Below are 21,614 nucleotides of genomic sequence, written 5' to 3' on the forward strand. Positions count from 1 at the left end.
AAGTAGGCTATATATGATTGGTTGCCTCCCACAATGTTCAGGTTTCCTAGGGTCTGGGTTTACAGGCTTTCCTCATACTAGAAGTAACATAGTAAAACGGAACACTTAAATTAGGGCAAGGGGGATACCTAGTCAGTTGTACAACTGAATGCTTTCAACTGAAATGGTCTTCTGTATTTAACCCAACCTTTGAATCAGAGAGGTGCAGGAGGCTGCCTTAATCATCATCCACAGCACCCGGGGAACAGTGGGGTAACTGCCTTACTCGGGAGAACAACAGATTTTTACCTTGTCAGCTTGGGGATTCAATCCAGCAACCTTTAGGTTACTGTCCCAACACTCTAACCACTAGGCTAATAGTATGTATGATCTGTTACATTTGGTATGGTTACATAAGACCGAAGGTTACTGAAGGCAACAATAAAAGGAAGGTGGATTGGTGGGTGTATAATGCGAATGTCTAGCAATCCAAAGGTTGCGTATTCAAATCTCATCACAGACAACTGTAGCATTTTAGCAACTTTGCAACTACTTACTACTTTGCCCTTTAACCTAACTCCTAGTCTAGCTAATGTTAGCATTAGCCACCTAGCTAACTTTAGTGACAACAAATTGCAATTTGTAACATATCATACAAATTGTACATATCACACATAATACATAATGTAACATATACTAATTTGAGAGTCACGGATTTTCGTTTACTATGTTACGTCTACCCCTGACTCCAGGTTGCAACCTTTCCGAGACTAAATATTATGTACGGTTTGAGCAACAGTTTGGCCAACTAACCACTAGGCTTCACTAGTCTCTTTCAGTGATGGCCAGAGTCGGACAAAGAGTCGCTTAGCCTAAACCTACCCAGTACAATATTAAGTCCATACCATTAAGTCTCTCTCTTAATCCATTTAGTTCCACTACAACAAATGAACAATGGTAAATTAGGTAGGTCAGCAGACTCGGCCCATGTGAATAAGGCGATATCACCAATAGTTCGTTTTTAGGGGTGCCAAGTGGTGAAGGAGGGCTCGCTTTATGAAATTACTAAAGAAAGGCGCGAAATTGTGATTTATCGTCAACAGGTTTATTGCGATTGTAGTGATCACATGACCAATAAGACGCGCGCCCCTCACTTGTGCTCAGCTACCCTCACTGGTTAGTTGACCCCACAAGCAACGAGCATCAGACCGTTTTTATACTGTTGATTCACGACCAGGCACGCACAAAGGAGCTCTCGGAAAGGGAACAGTGCCGTAGGATAGCATTTATTTTCTCAGAGTAAGAAAATGTCAGATATTATTTTGTGGTTTATAGATATTTCGCCTGGATTTAAACTGGAAATGATAACGTGAGCGGTAGGCTACGTAAACGGGAGGCTATGTTATGTAGACACAACGGTTCTTGTTCATAACCCGATTATAGGATAGACGATGCAATGCATGGAAATAATAGCCTAATAATAATGTCGATTTTCGAGAGTGAGTGAAAAATTGAATGATGTCCATTTAGTATTATTTCTGTAGCTGTCATGTTCTCCAATTACATGGGGTAGAATGTCAGATGAACCAGTCAACGTCAGCCTTCAAACTACACAACATAGTTGAAAGGTGGACACGGCGATACGTAACTTCTTGCTCTTTTGGAACATGGACTAAAGAAGAGAATGAGAGGCCTACAATGTTCATTTTGTCGATGCTCTCGCTCACCTGGGCTGAGACAGGCGCCCGTTAACTCTCCGTACAGTTCAGTCGTTTTAAAGTGCTGAGGGTATTCGCCAATGTTGGCCTGTTCTTTGACTGCAAATAACTCCAAGCGGACAGGACCTGATTTGATGGTGTCGTAGATCACTAAAATGATTTGATAATAAACATTCATCAGCTACATTGAAGAAGACTTTGTCATCCCACCGCTGTGGTAGCCTGTGTGAAACACAAGACACCAGATGGCTAACAACGACTCGATGCAAGTAAGTTTTCCAAGTTAGCATTGGACAGGGGTTTTCCTTGATTTAACATATTATGTTAGCCTGCGTTTGTCCTATTCGAAGAGATGCGTGCATGTCATATTTGTAGGCTATTCTTCTAATTGGGTTTGTGGTGACGTCTTTGCTTTGCATGGTAGACAGATACCCTACTAGTACATCGGGCCAAAGTACTATGGTGGTTTTAGACCGGTAGTAGCCCACTATAACCTACTGAGCCTTTAGTCCACACCATCACCTTCAAACTTTGGGTCGGTGTTTTCTGTCCCCCATGTTTGCAATGGACAAACAGAGCATAATAATGGCAGGTGTGTGTTACCAAAGCAGTCTGACATATTTGTGCGGGTGTAAACACAAGTAATGACGTATTGATGATGTGTAGACCAACAAATACTGTACACACGTCTACTTTTTTACCTCACCCAACATATGGAAGAGAAATTACCTGTATGGAGCATTAGAGGGCCATTTCTTGTGGTACATAGTTGTTCCACTCAGGTGAGTTACAGTGAAGAGTGTCAGAGTCAAGGACCTAATTAAACAGGTCATGTTACCTCATGCTGTTTACACAGGTGTCATCTCAGTTCAGGAAACTGCATAGGAGGGAATTGTTACAAATTAGAGGCCAGGTTGAACTCAAGCCAGAACCCAACACATTAATATCTGTCTCCTGCAGCCTTGCAGGAAACCCACTGAGTTTGGGTCAGACCAAAGTTCAAATAATAAGATACATAAAACTACACATTCTATTTTAAGTTAGTGCATTACATATTACATACATACACATCCCGATAGTTTTTTTAGACCTGATCTGATTGGTCAAACTAATAATTAATGACCAAAAGACCCAAATTGGGCTGCCTGTGTAGATCTGTTCTAAAATAAATTGAATTAGAAAAAACTTTGTGTTTACTTGTGTATTTGTTTGACTTAGAACTGCACAGAACCAAGAAAAGAAAAAAAACAAAGTTAAAAAAATGTCCTGAATTAAATCATTCAAAATTCCAATTAATTTGGTTGGAGGCAGTGATTCTCATTTACTGTGTAATTTATTTAACCTTTGGTAAGTTGCAGGTGCCAACAGGGTAAAAATAGCCGTTCAACCAGTTTTGAAAAGAAAAAACTGAACATTCTGCTCCATTGCACTTTTTTGTAATGTGCAAGGGTGCCAACATATTTCACCACATGTCACAATCGTTATAATGAGTGTCGGACCAAGGCGCAGCGTACGTAGAGTTCCACATGTTTAATTGAAATGAAACTCACAAAAACAGTAAAGAGCAAAAAACGAAAACGTGTAGTCATGGAGTGCTCACAGGCCACTACACACAAACAAGATCCCACAAAACACAGTGGGGGAAATGGCTGCCTAAATATGATCCCCAATCAGAGACAACAATAAACAGCTGTCTCTGATTGGAAACCATACCAGGCCAACATAGACATACAATAACCTAGATAACCCACCCTAGTCACACCCCGACCTAACCACCCCATAGAGAATAAAAGGCTCTCTATGGTCAGGGCGTGACACCACATCTGTTACTACAAGGCATTTTTGCCTTTTGAGGCCTTAAGCAACATTTTGTTGGGGACCCCACCTCTCGGAAAAACATTTGAACGGCCCCCCTTTTGACAGTGTAAAGAAAAAAGTTTCAGATATAATTTCATGCAATTTGACAAATGTTGCTATGGGGCAACATGTTTGCATGCATTCTACACATTTTGCCATGGAGAGAACATTTGGCAATTTTCTAACAAATTTCATGCAATTCTACTAATTTGGGAAAAATAGGCAGTTTTACAGCTAATTTCTTGAAATTCAAAAAATATTGCCATAGGGTGGAAGGACATTTTTGCAGTTTTAAAGCTAATATCCTACAATTCTGCACATTTTCCATGATTTATACCACGACAATATGATATCTGAGTGAGAGTGACTAATAAAATCAATGGGGGCCCCTGGTCTATAATTTGACCATGATTACCACAAGTTTAGATAGCTGGCTAGACATGGGCTAATTGAGTGACTGTCAGTGATTGACACAGCAAGATAACTGCTGATGCACAACAGCATTTCTAAATTGCACCATGTGAATTATACTATTCTAACTCACAACAATAAGTTGAGACGCTGACTGAGTTCTTTAAAAAATAAATGTTTTTGATCGGGGCCCCCTAGCGGCCGGAGGCCCAAAGCGACCACTTATGTCACTTATGCCCAGGGCGGGCCGGTGCAACATCATGTGAAGTATGACCTACTGAACACTGAACTGGGTCAGCAAGTAGCCTAAGCCTATATCACTATGTGTCAGTGTCAGGTAAGCATCCGGTATCAAGGACACATGTAGGCTATAGTAAGTGCCTTCCAATGGTGCCACTGTCAGACTTCTTCCCCCAAGGATCTTCCTCCAGAAACTTGAGATCAATAATTTGTTTTAAATGTATTCAATAAAATGGCATGTACATAATAATGCTTATGACTGTAAAATTGGGGGTGGCCTCTTGACTGACGTAAGTTAGTGTTTCCATGAAAGAGAAGGTTTCCTGATTCCTGGAAAGCTAGCACTGTGACTGTGGGCAACACACATCAGAGGAGGGTAACGGGGCCTAAATGTTCGTTGTTCATGTTTTGAATTCTCTTGTTCTACCTCTAGGCCCTTCTCTTCTTTTTCAGTTATGTTTAGCTCGTTTTGCAATGGGAGAGAAAATATTGCTTTGGATGGAAAAGATACATGCATTGACTTTGTGGAAATAATAATAGGCCCTGCAAGACTTTCATATATTTTAGGGATCTTTACTGTCACGGTCGTCATAATGAGGAGACCAAGGCGCAGCGTGATAAGCGTACATAACTCTTTTAATGAAAAGAACAAACACTGAACAAAACAACAAAACGAACCGTGAAGCTATATGACTTGTGCAAACAGGCAACTAAACATAGAATAACAACCCACAAAACAACCAAGGAATATGGCTACCTAAATATGGTTCCCAATCAGAGACAACATTAAACAGCTGCCTCTGATTGAGAACCAATCTAGGCAACTATAGACATAAACACCTAGACTAGAAAAACCCCTAGACATACAAAAACTAAATCAACCATTTCAATGGGGTTTAATTTATCCAGCAAACAATCCACAATTTCTGTTTTTACACTGGTCAAAAATATTAACGCAACATTCAAAGATTTCAAAGATTTTACTGAGTTACAGTTCATATAAGGAAATCAGTCAATTGAAAAAAATGCATTAGGCCCTAATCTATGGAATTCACATGACTGGGAATAAAGATATGCATCTGTTGGTCACAGATACCTTTAAAAAAAGATTGGGGCCTGGATCAGAAAACCAGTCAGTATCTGGTGTGACCACCATTTGCCCCATGCAGCTCGACACATTTCCTTGGCATAGAGTTGATCAGGCTGTTGATTGTGGCCTGTGGAATGTTGTCCCACTCCTCTTCAATACCTGTGCAAAGTTGCTGGATATTGGCGGGAACTGAAACACGCTTTCGTACACGTCGATCCAGAGCATCTCTAACATGCTCAGTGGGTGACCTGTCTGGTGAGTATGCAGGCCATGGAAGAACTGGGACATTTTTAGCTTCCAGGAATTGTGTACAGATCCTTGCGTCATGAGGTGATTGCGGCAGATTAATGACACAACAATGAGCCTCAGGATCTCGTCTCGGTGTGTCTGTGCATTCAAATTGCCATTGATAAAATGCAATTGTGTTCGTTGTCCATAGCTTAGGCCTGCCCATACCATAACCCCACTGCCACCATGGGGCACTCTGTTCACAATGTTGATATCAGCAAACCGCTCACCCACATGTCATGTCTGCCATCTGCCCGGTACAGTTGAAACAGTGATTCATCCGTGAAGAGCACACTTTTCCAGCGTGCCAGTGGCCATAAAAAGATGACAATTTGCCCACGTTACGCAGCTGAACTGCATTCAGGTCAAGACCCTGGTGAGGACGACAAGCACCTAGATGAGCTTCCCTGAGATGGTTTCTGACAGTTTGTGCAGAAACCCACAGTTTCATCAGCTGTCCAGGTGGCTGATCTCAGACGATCTCGCAGGTGAAGAAGCCGGGTGTGGAGGTCCTTGGCTGGCCTGGTTACACGTGGTCTACGGTTGTGAGGCCGGTTGGACGTACTGCCAAATTATCTAAAACAACATTGGCTTATGGTAGAGAAAATAACCTTAAATTCTCTGGCAACAGCTCTGGTGGACATTCCTGCAGTCGACATGCCAATTGCACGCTTCTTCAATACTAGAGACATCTGTGGTATTGTGTTGCGTGACAAAACTGCACATTTGTAATGATCATGCTGTTTAATCAGCTTCTTGATATGTCAAATCTGTCAGATGGATGGATTATCTTGGCAAAGGAGAAATGCTCACTAACAGGGACGTTAACACATTTGTGCACAATATTTGAGAGAAATAAGCTTTTTGTGCGAATGGAACATTTCTGGGATCTGGGATTTCAGCTCATGAAACATGGGACTAACACTTTACATGTTGCGTTTATATTTTTGGTCAGTGTAGATTGTAGCATGGAGAAGAATGTTATGTCCAGGAGCAGTAGATTGGCTACACATAGATACTGAGAGATTGCTGATTGAGATCAAGCAGGCACGTTGGCAATGATTGACGTCCCTGTTTGGAGCAGACCTATACTGTGCATAGTGATTGGGCTTGATTGTTCTATTTCCCCTCAATACCTCATCAAGTCTCTACTGGGGGGGTCAGAATGTTTTTTTTGAAAGGGACACATTATCCATATTATCCAGTGCACATAATAGGGCTTAGTCCATCAGGGTGTATTGGTCTCTCTCGCTCTCTCTCTTTCTTTCTTTCTCATTCTCCCACTTAGTCGTCCGCTGTCTCTCTCTCTCTCTCTCTCTCTCTCCCACTTAGTCGTCCACTCTCTCTCTCTCTCTCCCACTTAGTCGTCCGCTGTCTCTCTCTCTCTCTCCCACTTAGTCGTCCGCTGTCTCTCTCTCTCTCTCCCACTTTGTCGTCCGCTGTCTCTCTCTCTCTCTCTCTCTCTCTCTCTCTCTCTCTCTCTCACTCCCACTTAGTCGTCCTCCGTCTCTCTCTCTCTCTCTCTCTCTCTCTCTCTCCCACTTAGTCGTCCGCTGTCTCTCTCTCTCTCTCTCTCTCTCTCCCACTTAGTCGTCCGCTGTCTCTCTCTCTCCCACTTCGTCGTCCACTGTCTCTCTCGCTCTCTCTCTCTCTCTCTCTCTCTTTCCCACTTAGTCGTCCGCTGTCTCTCTCTCTCTCTCTCTCCCACTTCGTCGTCCGCTGTCTCTCTCTCTCTCTCTCTCTCACTCCCACTAAGTCGTCCTCCGTCTCTCTCTCTCTCTTTCCCACTTAGTCGTCCGCTGTCTCTCTCTCTCTCTCTCTCCCACTTCGTCGTCCGCTGTCTCTCTCTCTCTCTCTCTCTCTCTCACTCGCACTTAGTCGTCTTCCGTCTCTCTCTCTCTCTCTCTCTCTCTCTTTCCCACTTAGTCGTCCGCTGTCTCTCTCTCTCTCTCTCCCACTTCGTCGTCCGCTGTCTCTCTCTCTCTCTCTCTCTCTCTCTCTCTCTCTCTCTCTCTCTCTCTCTCTCTCTCTCACTCCCACTTAGTCGTCCTCCGTCTCTCTCTCTCTCTCTCTCTCTCTCTGTCTCTCTCTCTCTCTCTCACTCCCACTCCCACTTAGTCGTCCTCCGTCTCTCTCTCGCTCTCTCTTTCCCACTTAGTCGTCCGCTGTCTCTCCCTCTCTCTCTCTCCCACTTCGTCGTCCGCTGTGTCTCTCTCTCTCTCTCTCTCTCTCTCTTTCCCACTTAGTCGTCCGCTGTCTCTCTCTCTCTCTCTCCCACTTCGTCGTCCGCTGTCTCTCTCTCTCTCTCTCTCTCTCTCTCTCTCTCTCTCTCTCTCTCACTCCCACTTAGTCGTCCTCCGTCTCTCTCTCTCTCTCTCTCTCTTTCCCACTTAGTCGTCCGCTCTCTCTCTCTCTCTCTCAGCCCCACTTAGTCGTCCTCCGTCTCTCTCGCTCTCTCTCTCTCACTCTCTCTCTCTCTCTCTCTCACTCCCACTTAGTCGTCCTCCGTCTCTCTCTCTCTCTCTCTCTCTTTCCCACTTAGTCGTCCGCTGTCTCTCTCTCTCTCTCAGTCCCACTTAGTCGTCCTCCGTCTCTCTCTCTCTCTCTCTCTCTCTTTCCCACTTAGTCGTATGCTGTCTCTCTCGCTCTCTCTCTCACTCCCACTTAGTCGTCCTCCGTCTCTCTCTCTCTCTCTCTCTCTCTCTCTCTTTCCCACTTAGTCGTCTGCTGTCTCTCTCTCTCTCTCTCTCTCTCTCTCTCTCTCTCTCTCTCTCTCACTCCCACTTAGTCGTCCTCCGTCTCTCTCTCTCTCTCTCTCTCTTTCCCACTTAGTCGTCTGCTGTCTCTCTCGCTCTCTCTCTCACTCCCACTTAGTCGTCCTCCGTCTCTCTCTCTCTCTCTCTCTCTTTCCCACTTAGTCGTCTGCTGTCTCTCTCTCTCTCTCTCTCTCTCTCTCTCTCGCTCTCTCTCACTCCCACTTAGTCGTCCTCCGTCTCTCTCTCTCTCTCTCTCTCTCTCTCTCTCACTCCCACTTAGTCATCCTCCATCTCTCTCTCTCTCTCTCTCTCTCTTTCCCACTTAGTCGTCTGCTGTCTCTCTCTCTCTCTCTCTCTCTCTCTCTCACTCCCACTTAGTCGTCCTCCGTCTCTCTCTCTCTCTCTCTTTCCCACTTAGTCGTCTGCTGTCTCTCTCTCTCTTTCCCACTTAGTCGTCTGCTGTCTCTCTCTCTCTCTCTCACTCCCACTTAGTCGTCCTCCGTCTCTCTCTCTCTCTCTCTCTCTCTTTCCCACTTAGTCGTCTGCTGTCTCTCTCTCTCTCTCTCTCTCTCTCTCACTCCCACTTAGTCGTCCTCCGTCTCTCTATCTCTCTCTCTCACTCCCACTTAGTCGTCCTCCGTCTCTCTCTCTCTCTCTCTCTCTCTCTCTCTTTCCCACTTAGTCGTCTGCTGTCTCTCTCTCTCTCTCTCACTCCCACTTAGTCGTCCTCCGTCTCTCTCTCTCTCTCACTCCCACTTAGTCGTCCTCCGTCTCTCTCTCTCTCTTTCCCACTTAGTCGTCTGCTGTCTCTCTCTCTCTCTCTCTCTCTCTCTCTCTCTCACTCCCACTTAGTCGTCCGCCATCTCTCTCGCTCTCTCTCTCTCTCACTCCCACTTAGTCGTCCTCCGTCTCTCTCTCTCTCTCTCTCTCTCTCACTCTCTCCCTCTCACTCCCACTTAGTCGTCCGCCGTCTCTCTCTCTCTCTCGCTCTCTCTCTCTCTCTCTCACTCACACTTAGTCGTCCTCCGTCTCTCTCTCTCTCATGCATTGATTTGATGTTTGTTTATTTGCTTACTCCCTGCTCCCCAGACAGCTTCACTGAGTGTAAAGCAAGAATCCACCTGGGTATTTGGGTCTTTTGCATTGATAACACACCACCCTTATAGACGTACATTGCAGCCATCCTCTCATGCATTTTTTAATATCTTATGGTTTTCTGCTGTCCTTATCAATGCTCAAGAAGATCTCTGTGAGTGGTTGCAGCCAGCTGGTCATTATGTATGTTCAACGATTCTCTGTCTTTTTTTGCTTTTTGCCAAATGGCTTTTTATTGATCGCGCAGGAGACTGGAAACATTTCCTCTGTCAGTACATTTCTTTAATGGCATCAAAGACGTCCTCCACACTCAGGCCGACTAAGCCCCAGACACCTGTTGCGCTGTATATTAAAAAGAGAAAAAAACACTATGGTTCTTCTTTAGACGGGCTCCTCATCACGCAAACAAAAACTGTTTTGTCTCCAGCTGTCATTGCTGATAGCTCCATTGATAATAGGATTAGGAGACCCTGGACATTTCTGTCCTGACCCACTCCCATGGTGGCATTACACCCAAAACCCACCCTCACCCCCAGTCCCAGCCCTTCACTCCAGGATTAAACTGGCTCTGTGTAAATATATCCTATCCTCCCTTAGACCTGGCTGCACCCTTCCCAGCTGTAGAGATGGAGTACACCATTTTTTCTGGATCAAAATCGGGCTTTGGTGGTGGGCGTGGTCAATAGTGCGATCTCCGACTGAACATTTTAGAGGCTCTCTTGACTGCAGAGACAGAATTCAGCTTTTTTTAAAGCTTATTCTACACACTTTGCCATGGGGCGGAGAGACATTTTTACCGTTTTAAAGCTAGTTTCCTGCATTTCTACACATTTTGTCATGGCTTATGCCGTGTTCTTATGCTATCTGAGTGACTCAACCATTGTAACAAAATCAATGGGGGCCCAATGCCGTGACATTTTTGGAATTTTATATTCCAACTGTCTAGTTTTTCATTTTGATGATTGTTAGTTCTCAAAGATTATCTTATTTAAAATGTATAGGTCCATTATCTTTTTTGCATACATTATATCTGATTTTAGTCGTTGAATTTTACACTGAAAATGTTTTACCATCCCAAAGTTATTTTATATAAATACTGAACAAAAATATAAACGCAACTGTCATGACATTGGCCTGGGGGTAGGTTTATGACAGTCATAAATACCTCTTCCCCCCTTTTTCCTCTCTCTACCCTACCGAGGTTACATTTGCAAAACCCTTGGTTAACATAGAGATTCTGGGAACATCAGAAGGTGGGGGGAAATGAACTATAGTCTGGTAATCCGACCAATTGAACATATGCAGTGGTACTTAATGAATATGATGTCAGTTTGGTTGTCATCTGAGACATTCTCATCAATAATAAGATGACATAAACTCTACAATGGAAAGTCTACACATCAGAGTTATCGGATTCACGTGGAATTGTTGTTCAATTTAAATGTTTGAATATGAAATTGTTCGTGATGGGTTGAAATGTGATTTTAGCTATGCTCAATCAGTGGCCCGCAGCCTGTGAAGGAACATGGGCTATAAAGCTTTTCAAACACGCCCTCCTCTCCCTTCCTATATAAAGCCTTGATGACAATATAACCTCCTGTTCCGAGGATGTGAGGACGATGGTCCGATGTCAGAATGGTTCAGATAATAACTAGAGAACGAAGCCAACATCAGCATGAGCTTTGGTTGCGAATGGTATGAACTTTGAACTCTTATTCACTACAGAAGTGATACCTTCTAGCCATTGAGTTAGCAACAGCAGCTGCAAACGCAGGTTAGGAAGGAACAGACAGAGTATCCCGTCTACCACACAACGACGTTACTACAACGTATCCAATTGACCACCAGAGACATTCTTCAAAAGACTCGGTTTGGCAACACGGCCTTCCATCTACCACCAACCTACCGAAGCCCAGCTCAGAGTAAATATTTATTTCACTCAAATCCAGCCACTTTTCTTTTGTGTAACAAGCTGTCATATCTGTTCCGCCCGCTAGGGACGTTTTCCTTTATGACGTAATTTGTAATCAAGTTATGATTAATTATGTGTATGTGTAATTCTGTGTGATTAGTTAGGTATTTAGTAAATAAATAATTAAACCCAATTTTGTATTGCTGATTCAACCAAGAATTTACAACTTTCAGATGAGACTGAATTAAGGTGACGATTAATATTGACTGCTATTGATGTAAAATATTACTAGGTCTTTAATAGTTTATTTGGAAGATAACAGCTCTATAAATATTATTTTGTGGTGCCCCGACTCTCTAGTTAATTACATTTACATGATTAGCTCAATCAGGTAATAATAATTACGGGGAAATTATTTTATAGAATAGCATGTCATATCACTTAATCTGGCATAGCCAATTTCAACGTTTTTACTGAGTTACAGTTCATATAAGGAAATCAGAAAATAAATTAATCAGGCCCTAATCTATGTATTTCACATGACTGGGCAGGGGCGCACACATGCATGGGCCTGGGAGGGCATAGACCCACCCACTGGGGAGCCAGGCCCAGCCAATCAGAATTAGTTTTTTTCTCCAGAAAAGGGCTTTATTACAGACAGAAATACTCCTCCGTTTCATCAGCTAATCAGTTGGCTGGTCTCAGACTATCCCGCAGGTGAAGAATCCGGATGTCCTGGGCTGGTGTGGCTACACTTGGTCTGTGGGTGTGAGGACGGTTGGACGTACTGCCAAATTCTTTAAAACGACGTTGGAGGCGGCTTATGGCAGAGAATTAAACATTAAATTCTCTGGCAACCTCTCTGGTGGACATTCCTGCAATCAGCATGCTAATTGCACGCTCCCTCAAAACTTCAGACATCTGCTGTGACAAAACTGCACATTTTAGAGTGGCCTTTTATTGTCCCTAGCCCAAGGTGCACCTGTGTAAAAATCATGCTGTTTAATCAGCTTCTTGATAATCTATCCACCTGACAGGTGTGGCCTATCTTGGCAAAGGAAAATTGCTCACTAACAGGGATGTTAACAAATTTGTGCACAGAATTTGAGAGAAAGAAGCTTTTTGTGCGTATGGAACATTTCTGGGATCTTTTATTTCAGCTCATGAAACATGGGACCAACACTTTACGTTGCGTTTATATTTTTGTTCAGTATATATATATATATATATATATATATATATATACATTTTTTTTGACTGTTTGTACTTAGGTGGCCCGGGGAAAACCCCCTAGTATACATGATCCCAACCCATGTCCCCATGGGCATGTCACAAAGCCAAACCTACCTTGCCCATCCAGTCAGTCTTAACAAGAGCTGTTCCTTTGTCAGTCCAGCTATAGTTCTGCTCTGTTCTGCCATGCTGGCTAAATGCCCACTGGCTTGCCTCACGGGATTAGTTATGATTACTGCCAACCCACCCTGATCATGGATAGATCATGAAAGACTGTCCTCCACGGTGACATGGGGCAGCCAGACCTGTTGTTTGTGACTATACTGCTCAGTGCAGTTGTGATGGTTGTTGTGCAGGTTATTGTGAGTGACGTTTTGAGTGTTTTGAGGCCTGAGGTCTCATGGGATTGCGGTGGTGTTATAGGATTGAGGAATGTGTTACAATGAAGAAAGGCCCGAAACAATGTTATGTGGGGGCATCATATTTTACTCCAATTGGCCAAGCATAAGCACCATTTTAGAGTGAGTGGGAAATGAGGTTGCTGATTGGAGTTATGTAGGAGCCAATGTTTTATCTCTGCAGAAATGGGCAGTAATCAGTGGTTTAGTAATCCCAGCCAGAGACAGCATTCTTACTGACTGACTGGCCCAGCTGTGGTGCTGAAATCGCAAACGGATAGCTTTCATAATTCAGTCATCTTTTTCTGTAATACATCATTTTAGAAAATACAAGGTCAAAAAAAATCAAGCTTTTTGACTTACCTTGGAAGTTTTCCATGGGTCAAGGGGCACTACCAACCTACAACAATGCTTCCATTACTTGGGTACAGCCACCACAGGCTATCACAGATCAACCCCAAACAATGTCACTAAAGGACTTTGTTTGAATTTAGTTTATTCTGACATTCAATGCTTAAAGATAGAATCCGAAGTAGGGGGAAACAGCGCCCCTGGCTGCCCCACCACCGTTGTTATTGATTTGTGCAGCATGGTAAAAATTGCAGTACATATTGTGCTCTTCTGGAAAAACAGGTTTGCAGTAACGTCTTTGTTGTTGTAATATCGCAAACGGAGGTGGATGCTTCACCATTAAGGAGTCCAGCTTTAAATGGAAGCTATACTGAGTAGCATTGTTTTGGTGTGCTCGTTGGCTGGGAGGGAGGCACCATTTTGAGGTGTGAAGGTGAGACATTCCACAGTGCTGTGACCACTGAGACTGTGAGCAAGTCAGTCGGTTCTAGGACGATAAGAGCAAGGCCAGGCCATGCCCATGCAGTGACCTGATTGTGGTTACCTACGGTAATGGTGATGAGGTAGCCTCCAAGTGAGGTCATGTGATAGCGTCTGCTCTGTGGGAGTGGTGTAGGGTGTAAGAGGAGCACAGACGCAGTGCTAGATGGGTGCAGCGACGGCGCTGCCATCCCAACAGTGGGCTGTCTGTTCTGTCTGCCCAGGGGCCATTAATCTGAGCCGAGGAAGAAAAACATCTATTATCAGTCTCGGTCTAAAAGTAGAGAGAGTGACGTTACCTGGCTGTCAAACAACAGAAGAGCACAAGACCAACTGTACCTCTCATAATTCTCTTAAAACACAGACTTTCAGACTGAGTCAGGTAGAAATGGTGAGGATGTAACAGCAGTCCTTTTCACATGCCTTGAAACATGGTGCTTAGAATAAGTCACTGCCTGGAGAGACAGAGAGAGAGAGAGAGAGAGAGAGAGAGAGGGGGTTGAAAGTGGAGAGAGGGGAAATACATGACGGATGAAGGGTACAGTAAATGACTGTTTGGTTGTGAGTTAGATTCCTAATTGAGCTGACGTTGCAACTTGTCATCTTGATAATTGCTGTGATTTCCCATCGGTGGTATGGCAGTTGTAACCACCCTCCAGCTCTCCTTCCTGCTGCTCCTGTGGGGTCTCAACCACACTATAGCTCTGTACAGATCGGTTTACTCCTTCACTTATTTTAGCTCCCCAATTGTACCCCACCTTGCATCAATCACACTAGGGGAGCTTAGGGTATTTGGAAGTGGTGTTCCTGTTCCCACTGTTGACTAGGCATCCGTCTTAGTGTACTGTGAGTAAGGAATGATGCACGTTGCTCTACTTGACTGTTTTATTGTTTTATAGAACACACAACAGTACTGTGCTCATTAGTCAGTTGGGAACATTAGTCAACAACATACAGCCACACATATTGGTGCTGTCTTTGCCTTCCTGTTTGCGGACGCCTGCCGTAATCGTCAGCAGAACTAAAGATGGATAATCATCAGCTTTATAGGACGTGCTCTTATCCCCTCTGCCATAATCATTTTTAATCTGCTCTCGGTTTCCATTAAAATCTGTTTCCAATTCCTTCTTTTTTCAGAGCTTTTGGTGTGGAGTGCAGCGTCTTTCCCTGACACCTCTAGGTGAGGGAGCTGTAGCATTAATCACCTATAAAGCATGTCAGTGAAGCCCTTATCAGTGGAAGTCAGGAGCCAGGCAGAGAGAGGGAGATGAGGACAGAGGGCTGGATATAGAGAGAACCAATACTGTTGCTGCTCAGACCTTAGACCAACAAAGTTTTCAAAGAAGATTTGCCACAACACAAAAATCTAAGTAGATCTTAGCGCTGCATTGCTTCTCTCTCTCTCTCTCTCTCTCTCTCTCTCTCTCTCTCTCTCTCTCTCTCTCTCTATCTCTCTCTCTCTCTCTCTCTCTCTAACAAACACACAAACATAGATTTTGAGTTATTTCCGTGGTATTCAGGCACAGTCACAGGCAAACACCCTGAGTGGGTCATTAGTCACGGCTGAGCTGTGGCAGATTTGAATCGGTCTCCTGGAAAATCACTCCCTTCCCTGTTTGTTTTCATGCACCACTGTCCTGAGGCTGTGTTTGTGGAGTGGAGTTCACAGTCTAACACAGCATGGTTCTCAGTCAGTCATTCAGACCTTTCTCTCTCTCTCTCTCTCCCTCACTCTCTCTCTCTTTCTCCCTCTTCCTCTCTCTCTCTCTCTCTCTTTCTCCCTCTCCCTCTTTCTCTCTCTCTCTCCCTCTCTCTCTCTCTCTCTCTCTCTTTTCCTACCCCCCACTGGGCCTTAGTGAGTGGGAGGATGTAGCTATTGACCCTGGACAGGCTCACTGCGGAAATCACCACGCCAGACCATCTGAGTCAGAGCCAGGAGTCACACAGCTTGGAGCCCCAATTTCCCCGGAGTCAAAGCACAGAGACATACACAACCCCATGGGCCAGGAGTTTCTCTCGCTCTCTGTCTCTGTGTCTCTCGCTCTCTGTGTCCCTCGCTCTCTGTCTCTGTGTCTCTCGCTCTCTGTGTCCCTCGCTCTCTGTGTCTCTGTGTCTTTCACCATGTTCTAAGCTGCTGACAAGATAAGATCAAAGGAATGGCATCAGTTAACATGGCTGTGAATCTATTGTCCCATAAAGCACCTCAGTAATTCTCCCTCTGCTCTGTGTCACGACCATATTCAGGATGACTGTTGTAGGTCACCAACTTTGTTTGCAATGTGCTGCTTTGTGCAGGTGGGTTCAGTAGAGCATTGATAACAAAGTAGTCTACTTTAATAAATGATTCCCTGGTAACGTCAGAATTCTCCATCCACTGCTCTACATGAGTGGGACACAGAGAGACACATTTGTACTTCCCTTTGGATGTTGTTTGGAAATGCAGTCTTCAACCCTCTGAGGCCTGAACAGAGAGACTGATTGTGGTGGTTCTCACAATGGACAGAATCAGCAACACAAACACATAAGCATTTATTGAAGTCTCTTGAGAAGATGGACCCCTCCACAATGCTGCTTTTCATGGGGATAGACTCTTCCCCAGCTGTGGACCGGGCACTCCTGGCACACACACACACTCACAGTCTTGTACAACTAACCTTGTGGGGACACAAAATTCAATCCCATTCAAAATCCTATTTTCCCTAACTGAACTCTAACCTCTAATTCTAACTAACTCTAAACTCTAACCTCTACCTCTAACCTCTACCTCTAACCTCTAACTCTTACTCTAACCTCTTACTCTAACCTCTAACTCTTACTCTAACCTCTACCTCTAACCTCTAACTCTTACTCTAACCTCTTACTCTAACCTCTAACCTCTAACTCTTACTCTAACCTCTCACTCTAACCTCTTACTCTAACCTCTAACTCTTACTCTAATCTCTAACCTCTAACTCTTACTCTAATCTCTAACCTCTAACTCTAACCTATAACTCTAACCTCTAACTCTAACCTCTAACTCTCACTCTAACCTCTAACTCTAACCTCTAACTCTAACCTCTAACTCTAACCTCTATCTCTAACCTCTTACTCTAACCTCTAACTCTTACTCTAATCTCTAACCTCTTACTCTAACTTCTAACTCTAACCTCTAACTCTAACCTCTATCTCTAACCTCTTACTCTAACCTCTAACTCTCACTCTAACCTCTAACTCTCACTCTAACCTCTTAACCTCTAACTCTAACCTCTTAACCTCTAACTCTAACCTCTTACTCTAACCTCTTACTCTAACCTCTAACTCTAGCTCTAAACTCTAATTAACTCTAACCTCTAACTCTAACTCTTACTCTAACCTCTTACTCTAATCTCTAACTCTAAACTCTAACCTCTAACTAACTCTAACCTCTAACTCTGACTCTTAGTCTTACTCTAACCTTAACCCCAAAACTTAACCATAACTCTAAACCTAACCCTAGCTCTTAACCCTAAACCTAATTGTAACCTCAACACTAAACCCCATAGAAATAGCATTTGACCTAGTGGGGACTAACAAAATGTCCCCAGTTGGTTAGCTTTTTGTTTGTTTACTATACTTGTGGGGACTTCTGGTCCCCATAAGTATAGTTAAACATGCCCACACGCACACACACATAATCTCCAGTCATACTTACAGGTTAAATTTGACTATTTATTGACACAGAGTTTGGACATCCTCTATTATACAGTATTTTTTATACAAACAGAAAAAGTCCAAAACATACAAAGTTCAATATGCCGATTCGGAGGCTTAATTATACAATCTCACCTAAACCATCAAATCAAATTGTATTAGTCACATGCGCCGAATACAACAGAATACCATGCCTTATAGTGAAATGCTTACTTACGAGCCCCTAACCAACAATATAGTTAAAAAAAAATACGGATAAGAATAAGAAATAAAATTACAATGAATTAAAGAACAGCAGTAAAATAACAATAGCGAGACTATATACAGGGGGGTACTAGTACAGAGTCAATGCGCGGGGGCAACGGTTAGTTGAGGTAACATGTACATGTAGGTAGAGTTATTAAAGTGACTATGCATAGATGATAACAACAGAGAGTAGCAGCGGTGTAAAAGAGGAGGGCCATGCAAATAGTCTGGGTGGCCATTTGATTAGATGTTCAGGAGTCTTATGGCTTGAAGCTGTTTAGAAGCCTCTTGGACTTAGACTTGGTGCTCCGGCACCACTTGCCGTGCGGTAGCAAAGAGAACAGTCTATGACTAGGGTGGCTGGAGTCTTGGACAATTTCTTAGGGCAACTTTCCACTGGTATATAAGGATTAGGAGGAAGCCACTTTCATAAGTACAGTGCACTAGCATAGCCTTCTTTTTTTTAACCTTTATTAAACTAGGTAAGTCAGTTAAGAACAAATTCTTATTTTCAATGACAGCCTAGGAACAGTGGGTTAACTGCCTGTTCAGGGGCAGAACAACAGATTTGTACCTTGTCAGCTCGGGGACTTGAACATGAAACCTTTTGGTTACTAGTCCAACCACTAGGCTATTGTCCCATAAAGCACCTCAGTAATTCTCCCTCTGCTCTGTGTCATGACCATATTCAGGATGACTGTTGTAGGTCACCAACTTTGTTTGCAATGTGCTGCTTTGTGCAGGTGGGTTCAGTAGAGCATTGATAACAATGCTCTACAATTTCTGTACACTACAGCAATGACACCCCTCTAACTGTTTTGTACACTCTGTGCTCCAACTCCGCCACTGGGAGCGTTGATTCTCCACCCTCAGCCTCACTACTCTCTATGTTTCCACTGACATGGACTTCCATGCTGTTGTATTCACAACTCTTCAGTTGGTGTGTATATTCATTATCTGAGTGGTAGCTCTCTCAATGTGATGTGTTTGTCTGCTGTGAACAGTGGTTAAGCAGCACATCAAGGGGAGGAGGGAGGAGGGGAGTGAGTGGTAATTGGAATTCACTGTTGCTCCCCACCAGGCCCTCTTAACCCAAATCCCAGCCACTGCATGCCTGCTGCCTGCTGAATGGGGCTGTGTGGAGATGAGAGGATGTGAGGGGAATTCAGATAACCTCACATATCTCTCCTGTTTCCCTGGAACCTTTCGCTCTCTCTCTCTCTCTCTCGCTCCCTCATTCTGTCACTGTTGGGGTCTCTAGATGACGCTCCCTCATTCTGTCACTGTCTGGGTCTCTAGATGACGCTCCCTCATTCTGTCACTGTCTGGGTCTCTAGATGACGCTCCCTCATTCTGTGACTGTCTAGGTCTCTAGATGACGCTCCCTCATTCTGTCACTGTCTGGGTCTCTAGATGACGCTCCCTCATTCTGTCACTGTCTGGGTCTCTAGATGACGCTCCCTCATTCTGTCACTGTCTGGGTCTCTAGATGACGCTCCCTCATTCTGTCACTGTCTGGGTCTCTAGATGACGCTCCCTCATTCTGTCTCTGTCTGGGTCTCTAGATGAGAGTGCAAAGGGAGAACACACTATCAGACATAATACCTCACTGATATAATTTTGGCAACAAAATCACTTGTGATTACACGACAGTGTAGTCACTAGCCATGAAATTGATGGATAATAGTGATATTGAGAGAGTTCTGTCCTGTTTTAAACACTCTTTCTCTCCTCACCTTTACTTTCTCGCAATCTCTATCGCTTCGTTTTTTAGGAACTTGTGGTGATGCTCATGAGTGCCGATGTTCTCTGCTGACCCCAGAGGTCACTGTTTCTCATCCTCTGACACTTATAGCACAACACCATGTTCATTCTCTCTCCCTCAGGGGCAATCACTATCAGCACACCTGACCCTTGTGGCACACCTCTCTGTGCTTTTGACAGCTTTCTCTAGGAAGACCTTGATGGGTCATCTAAAGGTCACTGTCTGTCACCTGTCTGAACATCCACTCCCACACAGTGGCTTCACATTGCTTCTGGTTTAATCCATGACCCCAACTCCAAAACATGTCATCGTCATCCTCCAGCTTGTTCCTGGAACTGCCAATCCCCCAGCAGTTCCCCCATCCCTCATTTCTCTTCCCCCAAAATATCCCATCAGAGCACACATGACTGAGTCGGAAAGGACATTGTTATTAAATGATAATGACTTATACATTAGTGCCTCATAGTCTATCAGTTAAGCAGCAGCACTATGCTTTCTCATTTCCCTGTCATTGTCATTATTGATATTTGCTTATGCATCACCAAGCATCACAGGTGTGAGGGAGGGAGTTGGGAGGGAAGTGGCACAGATAGACAAGAGTGCTTCCCTTAAAGTCAATGAGATGGGCTTTATGTTTATTTATAGAGGCAGGCGCTGCAAACCGGCAGTCAGGCCATTAACTTCATCAAAGGGATGACTTTCAGTCAATGGCTACATCGAGCTGAGAGGAGCTACTACACACTGGGGCCCAGCCACAGCATGGCAGATATACTGCCTGAGGGATGATGGGAGAGAGGAAGAGGGTGAGAGAGAAGAGGGAGAGGGATGAGGGTGACTCCCATTTTCTTGTTTCTTTCTCTCTATGGCTGTCTTGTGTGTTGCATGTCACATACATACATACATACATACATACATACATACATACATACATACATACATTCCTCTCTATAGGAAGTCATTCTATGGGACACTTTCACTTCCTCTGTGATGATGGGCAGCATTTGCCCTGTTACTGAGTAGGCTGTCGTGTGTGTGTGTGTGTGTGTGTGTGTGTGTGTGTGTGTGTGTGTGTGTGTGTGTGTGTGTGTGTGTGTGTGTGTGTGTGTGTGTGTGTGTGTGTGTGTGTGTGTGTGTGTGTGTGTGTGTGTGTGTGTGTGTGTGTGTGTGTACATCTGTGTGTTTATGAGAGAGAAAGTGTTTTGACAGTGTGTGCCTGGTCTGACATGGCTGTGAGCCATTCTGAAGGTGACCTAGGGTAGCCTCTGAGTCAGGACTTCAGACTGACACAACCTCACTGAATCAGTCACTGACAGGAAGAGGCTGGAGGCAACATGGACGCTCTGGCTGTTCTGCTGGGTCACTCCTCTCACTGCTGTTTGTCTGTAAACTTTACCTGTTTGTTATGGTTATTCAGCCTCTCTAGTAGGGCTGGGCAATATATCAAATCTATTTTATTCATTCAAATGTATGTTTTTGCACAATATTCGAAATTCCTGTATCTCATCTCTTTTTTTGTATTTTTTTGTTTTTATGAGTGTTTAAGTCCGCCTGTTCTCTTGTTGTGTTTTTGATCTTGTCTCCTTCGCGCCTTCTGTGCTGTGTGCACCTTCCCATTTACACGCATTGGGCTTATTTTGGACAGATTTTGCCGAGAGTGAAACCTCTCGCGTCGCCTCTTCCTCTCTGTTTACACACACCAAGCTCCTCCCCTGCCCCTCACACCAACAAAGTTGAGAGATCACTTCTTCCTCTGACAAGCGGTTTCAACTCGCTATTTTCATTTGAGGTTTGGTCCAACAGAATTGGTCATATGGACACATTGAGACATTATTTTATTGTAATAGGGGATAAGTTAACCTTTAACGATAACATTTTTATGTCTCAACTACTCAAATTGTGCACAGAGCAGACACTTCTAACATTGATTCTGAAAAATTCATGCTCAGTTTGTCATTACCACGTACCGCTAGCAGCATTTTAGCCAAATACTGTTATATTGTCTAGTCTGTGTTTTATAAAATGTGCAATAGTCATAAAACACAATTATATAAGCATTTGGAAAGAAATCGGGATATGATTTTTAGCCCTAGGGTTGCACAATTCCGGGAACTTTCAAGAAATTCCCT

At 43.9% G+C, this 21,614-nt stretch overlaps 1 protein-coding gene across 3 annotated transcripts in view; it reads left to right on the forward strand.

Moving 5' to 3' along the window:
• Nucleotides 1-1,158: 1,158 nt before the first annotated feature.
• Nucleotides 1,159-21,614, forward strand: part of LOC139421383 (serine/threonine-protein kinase N1-like) — a 55,135-nt gene continuing 34,679 nt past the window's right edge. Inside the window, exon 1 of one of the 3 annotated variants that reach the window (XM_071172230.1) lies at nt 1,159-1,966. In XM_071172230.1, coding sequence (XP_071028331.1) covers nt 1,943-1,966 — 24 coding nt within the window. In that variant the 5' untranslated portion in view covers nt 1,159-1,942. Of the gene's footprint in view, nt 1,967-20,276; nt 20,320-21,614 lie in introns of those variants that run through there. The other 2 variants (XM_071172226.1, XM_071172228.1) reach the window with 2 other exon arrangements.

This window comes from Oncorhynchus clarkii, chromosome 12 (assembly GCF_045791955.1).
Source record: "Oncorhynchus clarkii lewisi isolate Uvic-CL-2024 chromosome 12, UVic_Ocla_1.0, whole genome shotgun sequence".
Classification (NCBI taxonomy): domain Eukaryota; kingdom Metazoa; phylum Chordata; class Actinopteri; order Salmoniformes; family Salmonidae; genus Oncorhynchus; species Oncorhynchus clarkii.